At 52.5% G+C, this 8432-nt stretch overlaps 1 protein-coding gene across 1 annotated transcript in view; it reads left to right on the forward strand.

Annotated features, from left to right (window-relative positions):
- LOC311193540 (uncharacterized protein C1orf21) overlaps positions 1 to 7780 on the forward strand; it is a 119873-nt gene extending 112093 nt beyond the window's left edge. The window contains exon 6 of the mRNA XM_084266391.1: positions 7001 to 7780. Coding sequence (XP_084122517.1) covers positions 7001 to 7039 — 39 coding nt within the window. The 3' untranslated portion in view covers positions 7040 to 7780. The remainder of the gene's footprint in view (positions 1 to 7000) is intronic.
- The last annotated feature ends 652 nt before the right edge of the window (positions 7781 to 8432 follow it).

An 8432-nucleotide genomic window follows, 5' to 3' on the forward strand; every position in this document is an offset into this window, starting at 1 on the left:
TTGTTTGATCCCTACATAGCCTTTTGAGTCCCATCTCCAGGGAAATGCAGGACAGCAGTTGAACAAAGAATTGTGTCGCTGAGCAGCTCACTGGTTATGGCTGAAATTGTCCTCAGAAGCGCATGAGGGGCTTGCTGTGGTTGATGAGGTCCAAAACCATGTTGTAATATTTATATGGTAACTGTGGCCCTGAGTAGCGATGGGTTTGTAATGGAGACACCCTGTCTGTCACTGACTCCATGGGCTGGGTCTACAGAAACTCAGAAGCAAAACATCCCTCAGCTTGCATTGAAATCCCAAGGGGTGTGAGGTCACCTAAAACAACCAAACAACAACAACTCCAACGTGTGTGCTGTGAATTAGAGAGGGAAATTAATGGGCGTTTTGGGCTCAGCCGAACAATTAAATGAATGGGAAGGCCAGCTGAAATCAACCTTGTGCTATGAAAGCATCAGCAGAGGGGTGGCCAGCAGGGACAGGAAGGGGATTGTCCCTCTCTGATCTGCCCTCATGAGGCCCCAGCTGGAGTCCGGTGTCCAGAGATGTGGGACTGCTGGAGAGGGCTCAGAGGAGCCACAGAGATGATGGGAGGGCTGGAGCACCTCCCCTGTGAAGAGAGGCTGAGGGAGCTGGGCTTGTCCAGTCTGGAGAAGAGAAAGCTGCGGGGGGACCTCATTGCAGTCTTCCCATCCCTGAAGGGAGCAGAGAAACAGGAGGGAATCAGCTTGTTCAAAGGGCAGAGACTGGCAGGACAAGGGGGATGGAGTGAAGCTGAAGGAGGGAAGGGTTAGAGGAGATCTTAGGGGGAAGTTGTTTCCAGAGAAAGTGGTGAGCAGCTGGAAGGGGCTGCCCAGAGAGGGGGTGGGTGCCCCATTCCTGGGGGTGTTCAAGGCCATGTTGGCTGGGGCCCTGGGCAACCTTGTGTAGCTCCAGGCCTGGAGGCTGGTGGCCCTGCCTGTGTCAGGGGGTTGGAACTCTGTGATCCTTGGCATCCCTTCCAACCCAGACCAGTGTGTGATTCAATGAAAGCATGAGATGGAAAGAACACAGACTGATGTTTTAGCAACTGAAAGTATGAAGTATTTATGACTCCTGTAGATCAAAAGAAGCCGTAATGAAATGGCCAGGAGAATTTCTCTTGAAAGCCTGGCCCCTGTGGGCACCCAGCGCGTGTCCACATTGCGAGCTGCCCCTATGAAGCTGAACTGCCTTCTACAAATGCCACCAAAGGTAAAAACCAGAATGCCAATGCCAACACATGGTGCTTCTGCCTCCCAGAATTCTGTGTCCAAACACTGTGAGGCATTCAGAGGGAGGGACCATCTGTTCCCATCGCTGCGCTGGGTGCCTGTCCCCACTCAGAGAGCTGAGAACTGAACCTGCCCAAACAGAACTGCCCGTGATCATGGTAATTCACCTCACAGGGTTTGTTGGAAGGAAGAATGCTGAAATGGAGCACCTGGGTAGGGCTGACTGAGAGGGTAGAAGTCCTCCTCGCACGTAGGGTGAGATGTTTGTTCTGCTAGAGTCAATCCTGTCATTTCAGAGGCACCAGAATTTGAGCTAAAAATCCCCACCCCAAAAGCTGATGAGAAGCCGGAGCTGTAAGTTATGTGGGAGGTTGGGAGGAGCTGGGCAGAGTTAAGTGGTTGACAGCACAGGAAGCAGTAGTTAGGTGTCCTACGTAGATGGGGGGTGAATTTGTGTGTATATATAGATATATATATAGAGAGAAATATAGAGAGAGATACGTAGATATATGACAGGCCACAGAGCACGTCTCACAGTGGTGCTTCCGTAGCCTCGCAACACGCCTCCCCAGGAACCAGGTGATTCAGGGGTTGGGATGGTCTCAGCCAGTGGGACACTGTCATGGTTGCAGAGGGGGAGCACAGCTCTGGGGCAACACCACGGCGGGATGTGCACGGCACTGGGAGGGCAGAGGGAGAGGATGGGCTGAGTCACCGCTGAGCAGCGCAAGGCCTGGACGCTGGGTCCAAAATGCTCCCGACTCTGCCGGCAGCAGCAGTGGCTCTTCTTGAGGTTGCAGTGAGTAAAGTCACAGGCTCTGCTTTTAGAGACAGAAAGGCATGTGCACACAAGGAGCTGGTAAGGGGGCAGGTCACATGGTGACGGTGTCATCATCATTTCTTTGACAATGGGCCTTGCCTGAAATCACATCAGTATGTTCCAGTGGGGGATGAGCAAGAGGTAACAGCAGCAGTTAAGCGCATGGAGAACACTCGCCCCAGAGTCAGTTAGAAAGACGTGTCAGAGGTGTAAGTGGTACAGGATCACAGAATCAGAGGGGTTGGAAGGGAGGGACCTCCAGAGATCATCAGGTCAGCTTGAGCTGAGAAACCAAAGCAGAAACACGACTTCGGAAACCCAAGAAGGAAGCAGGAAGCGACTGGCACAACCCCCCCGAAAACACACATGGCAGCTGCTGGATACATCTGGGATCCGCTGCATGCTGCAGCAGCTGCCTCACCCTAGGAAGAGGTACCAAGGCTGAGTCTAACTGAACGGTTCACAAGCAGTTTCTAGGATTACATCAGGGGGCTCTACCCCCAGAGAGAAGCATCTGTGGCCTCATGGTTAAAAAAATATCCCAACCCTCACCCCAAACCAATCCAGGTAGGCTGTACCAGAGAAAATCCTTGCTGTTCCCATCATGGTAAACTGTTTCCTACCTAGCTACAGTGGTCAGTAAAAGATAATCAGACGTGCTCATGGAGAACACTGGGACTGAAACATGCCATAGCACATGAAGATGTCTTGCTATGGACTCTTACGTCGCCGGTGGATACCCTGAGCCTGGGGCATCATGTTCCTGCTGCCGCAGCGAGTGTTGCTTTGGGTCACTGGAACACTGGTGCCAGTGCGGGTTCAGAGGGGTTCCTCCACCAATCTGCACACCTGGCTGCCAGGAACCAGGCTGGAGACTACTGGGTTGTTGTTGGAGGCCATGGGAGAGGTGTCTGGCAGCTCCTCACTCCATCCCCTCGTTAGTAAAACCGGGCATGAAGCACTGGGAGAGGGGGGAAGACACAATGCAGCCTCTTGTATCGTATGTAAGGCGTGCTGGGAGAGGCGGGGGGGGTGCTCACCAGAATGTATGCAAGGGCAGAGTTATTAGTCTAAAACTCATTAGCAAAGCGGATTGCGCTTAATGACTCTATTGATTTTTCTCCAGCAAACTAAGAAACGGGCAGAAATTAGCACAGTGGACAATTCTTCAGTGCCGCCTCCCGGCATTTTCTTCCCATCCTTCCCGCGGGCGCTGTAAACAAAACCAGATTGATGAAAAGGGTTCCCACCGCAGAGCCAGGCGAAGGGTTCCCAGCGCCGGCCACCTCCCTCAAAGGGCCCACTGTGTCCCGCAAGCTCTTTCAGCCGGCGCTAAAGAAAGGGCTGCTTGGTGCAGCTCATTTCCCTTCTCCCCGGCCGGCCGGCCTCCTCTTCCTCTTCTCCTCGCCAGGGTCGAGGCGTGAGGATGCTGGGTGCCAAACTGCGGAGCCGTGGCGGAAGAAGCATCTCTGTAGCTGCCTCCTCTCCCTCAACAAGTCCGTCAGCCACACAAAAGGCCTTTGAAGCGGGAGGGCTTCTGCATTCGGGCCTTGTTTATTGGCCTGTCACCCACGACAATGGGGGAAAGGGCTTTTCCTGAGGGGAGGGGGGTGGGGTGTCTTTTTCTTTTCCCTTTTTTTTTTGGTGTGTTCCTCTAAAAGGACAGTGCTGCTATGGTGCAGGCGCTGGTGGGTGGCAGAATGGTCGGGCTTCATAGCTACAGCAAGGGGAGAGAGCAGGGAAGGAGCCCTTGGCTCCAGCCAGAAAGGTTTGTGTACTGATTGACCCCAAATTCACTCGCTTGCTTTGTGGTGTTCCTGGGGACAGTTGGAACAGTTGCAGGGAAGGAAGACGAGATGTTTTGGAAATTACTGGGCCTTGTGTGCCGACTGACCATGAGCCTGCAGTGTGCCCAAGAGGCCAAGAAGGCCAATGGCATCCTGGCTTGTGTCAGACCCAGTGTGGCAGCAGGGCCAGGGCAGGGATTGTGCCCATGAACTTGGTATTGATGAGGCCACACCTTGAGTGCTGGGTTCCAATTTGAGGTCCTGGAGCAAGTCCAGAGAAGGGCAACCAGGCTGGGGAAGGGGCTGGAGAGCAAACCTTCCAAGAAGCAGCTAAGGAGCTGGGGGTGTTCAGCCTGGAGAAGAGGAGGCTGAGGGGAGACCTTATCACTGCCTACACTGACCTGACAGGAGGGTTGGACGATGGTCTCTTCAGCCAGGTGACAGGATGAGGGGGAATGGGCTCAAGCTGTGCCATGGCAGGGTCAGATCAGACATTAGGAAAAAGTTCTTCCCTGAAAGAGTTGTCAGGGCCTGGAACAGGCTGCCCAGGGAGGAGGCTGAGTCCCCGCCCCTGGATGTGTTTAACAGACAGGGAGATGAGGTGCTCAGGGATATGGGTTAGTAAAGGATGGGTCTGGTTGGACCTGATGATCTCAGAGGTCTTTTCCAACTGTGTGATGCTGTGATTCTGTGATCCCAGTCTCATCTCCCTCGGTGAACACCCTCAAGCCTTAAAACTTACTGAAGAGGCAGTGCTATCAAGGGCAGCTAAAGCGTGGCCGAGTTGTTGGCCACATGCTCTGTGGCTCTTCTGTCACAGGATCCCACTCACCTGGGCAGCAGGGGATGGGGTTTGGCCACCCATCCCACACTCTCATTTTCTAGCCATGATCCAGCTCTGTTTGGGCCAGGGGGCCATCACCTTCTGTGCAACCCCCAGTTCTACATGCAAGCTGCCAGCCCGCTGTGCCTTTGCTGCCTTCGCTCCTGCCTTGCTCGTGGCAGACAGTGGATGTGAAGGCTTCCACCAGCTGCCGAGCGACTGCGGGGGCATTTGCCATTGCCCCCTGCCCCCATCATGCTGTCAGTTACCACAGTCTGGGCATCGAACGAGCTGGCCAGGTCAGGGCTGCGGGCCTGTGCTGGGCTCTGCAGGTGGAATTGCTGCAGGATGGTGTGGGAGGTGCAGTTTTCACCCTCCTCCACCTTCGGGAGGGGGCAGGCTGGTGAAAGCCAGCAAGAGCATCCCTGCCTGCCAGCGACAGCCTTGAAGGCCACTTCTGAGACAGCGTCGTGGCTTCATCCCCAGCGGCGTGAAGATGGAAACAGAGTGTCTGGCAGCAGCAGCAGCTCTCGGCAGCCTTTGGGGGTGGGCGGGAGGTGGCCTTTCCACATCGCCGCGAGGGCTTCGGCAGCACGTTGCTTCTTGTGCGGTTTCTTGGCATCCTTTGGAGGAGCAATGCACTCGGCTGCCACAGAGCAAACCCAGAATGAGAAGAACAGCAGGAGGAATGGGAGGAAAGATATGCAAGACACTTCTTTCTTCAGGGTTTTGGGTCCGTTTGTGCCTATAGCAGCACAGATGGCACCTGGTGCAGAGCGTGGTGGGGAGTGATGGGCCACGGAGCTCCCTCTTCGGCAGGGGTAAATGGATCTGGCAGCGCCTGAGCCTCGCTCAGCAGTTGACAGCTCTGAAGGATGTTGGCCAAAGCCTTCATCACCACCAGCTTAAGTCTTGATGGGTTTTGGCTTTGCTGCAGAGTGTTTCAGCATCCCTTCTTTCCCGGTTAAATCTTTTACTTTAAAAAAAAAGGGTTTTTTTCTTTCTTTCTGGGTCGGTGGTGGCTGAATTGAAATTAGGGCTGCTCAGTCTCTGAGGGCATTTTTAGCAATACTGAGAGAGCCCTTTCCCTACTCGGATTGCCTCTGAGGGAGCTGGGAAAGCATCGCATGTTCCTGAGTGCGAGCCCTCCAGCAAAGCAAGCTCAGCAGTCCCAGCATCACAGAGTCATAGGGGTTGGAAGGGAAGGGAGTTTCAGAGCTCATCGAGTCCAACCCCCCCCTGCCAAAGCAGCGTCCTCACTCAGTGGGATTTTAGATTTGGAGCCTTTGTTCCCAACGGGTACCCCAGCTCTGCATCCCAAATGAACTGAGTGCTGCATCCCGCCTCCTTTCCCCCCTGCCCATTTTTTCTTTCCCCCTCCTCTTCCCAGCCAGGACATTGACCATTCTGGATTTTTGGGGCCACTGAGTGCCCCATGGTTGGTAGAATTTCACCCGTTCTGCCACCTCTGAGTTGGGCTCTTTGGCTTATAGAGTGCTGTGGAGCTTTTACGCTTTAGACCCTGGTGTTTCTCCTTGTCTTCTTTGCCAGCCCTCTGCTTAACTGCTGGGCTTTCCATGCCCACGCTCGGGTGAGACATTGCTTCACGAGCATCTTGGGTGCTCTACCTGCTGCTGTGTAGAGAAACGATGACAGGGGGTCCTGTCTTGGCAAGGACAGGACATACCTCCTCTAGACCTTCCTGAGGGTCACATAGATGGATGTTGCTGCCAGTCTTGCATTTGGGATGAGCTGTGGGATATCTGTGACTGGCCCATGTTTTGTGAAGCTTGCCCTTTCCCCCCCCACTATAGGAATGGTATCTCTGCTGAGGTGTCATACGGAGTATCCTGCTCACAGGATTGTGAGCTTTGCTGCTGCTGCCTCAGAGATTGGGTTTTCTCAAGGGCTTTATGGGGCTCTGGCCACCAAGGTGCTTCTTTGCACAGAATGGTTTTGTAAATCCCATTGTCAGACAGCTTGCCCGGGGATTCACCGGAGGGGATGACATTTAGGAGGTCAGCAGTGGTGGGAAGGGAAGGGAAGGGAAGGGTCTCCTGGTTTCACACAGACTTTCCCAAAACAGGTGGAGGAGTTGCCTGTACTTACTTTTGAAGGTTTCTACCCCTCTCTGAACTTCAGTCTCTTAGGTTTAAAGCCCTGCTGTGTGTCAGGAGCGCGTCACATTACTCCAGTGAGCAGTAGTTAACAAACTCCCATCAGTAGTAGTTTACGAACTCTAGTAGTTTCTAACATAGTTTGTAAGGTAGTTTGTAACTCAGGTAGTGGTTTACAAACTCTCTGCCTTTTCTCCCTCCAGGGCCGTGACTATTGTTCAGAAGAGGAGGATGTCACATAGTGCCAATGCTGCCGCTCGCCCCGGGAGTTACTGCTGTGTAAATAGATTACAACCCAGTCGAGACCTTTCGGGAGTCTTCTAGAGCCAACAGCACTACATAACAGAAGAGAAGATCATTTCCACATTATATGCTCCATTCAGTTGCAGTGTTTCTTAACGAACAGACAAGGAAGCTCGCTGAGAACTCACATGGAACTGTTTCTGTTGCTGCTAGTTAAAAACTCGTTGCAACTTCTCACTTTTCTCCGTGTCCAGATCCGCAGCAAATCCTTCAAAGTTTCATCTGAAAGACCTTTGTTGGTTTCACCGAGGCTTCTGGCCCGTTTCCTACCATCATTGGATGAGGTAGTGTTCCACTAAAGCTTCCGTCAGTGACCGTTCAGGCGTCTAGGAAACACCCTTTAAGCTGTCTGTCAGTCCGCGCTGGGGCCGGAGCGCTTCTTAACTGCTGGTGATCTCACGCTTTGGAGATGGGATGTCTTTGCCATGGCAGCAGGCCTTGCTTCTCCGCTGAGAAGAAGCTGAGGAGCTGTTATCCATTAAGAGCATGTTATCACTGAGATACTGGAAGTGATGCAGGAGCAGGGATTTGTATGTTAAGAGGAGAAAGAGTTTCATTTACCTAGGTATCTTAATCAAGGACTAAGCTTGCAGTATTGGCTTTGCTGAGCACGAATGGGAGTGTGATCACAATCATTTTGAATCTCTTTTTTTCTAAGAAAATAAACATTTTACTGTTTTTATGTATTCTTGTCTTTTACCCTTCCTACCACGTGATGTTTTAAGAGTCTGGGGGTGAGGGGGAGGCAGGGAGGGCAAAACCAGCATAGATAAGGCTGCGGATCTCAGCTCTTAAAGCAGCTCCATGCCAACCAGGGTGTCTGCTGCACGTTCTGTAGGGTTTATTTTTCCATAATTACACAGAGAGGGTGTCACCTACTGAAATGCAGGTTAACAAATAGTTAACAAATGCTGCTGTGATTAAAAAAAAAACAAACAACCCCCCCCAAAAAACCTGAAGGAAAAGAACTAGACCTTCTGTATTTATTATTCCAGAGGAGATGGTTGCCTGGGCTGGTGTTTGGTACCATATGAGGGCCAGGAGCACAGGAGAGCTCCACTAAGCCAAGCTTAGTGGCCAGGAATTTCCAGAAAATTCTGATTTTCCTAAATCCTTGCTGTGTTTCTGCTGCCACTTTGACTACGCAACTCTTCCTGGGGATGAGGTTTCACAGCCTTCCCCCCATCATGCCATCCTTCTTAGGGCTGGTGGCATCTCTCAGTGGATGCTCCGTGGAGCCATTTGATGGGAAACAAATTCTTCAAGGTGATGACACTGTCCTCTTGCATATGACTTTTCCCCATAATTGATGCCAGCTCTCAAGCAGGTAGC

Source organism: Gallinula chloropus (assembly GCF_964237585.1).
Source record: "Gallinula chloropus genome assembly, chromosome: 6".
NCBI lineage: Eukaryota > Metazoa > Chordata > Aves > Gruiformes > Rallidae > Gallinula > Gallinula chloropus.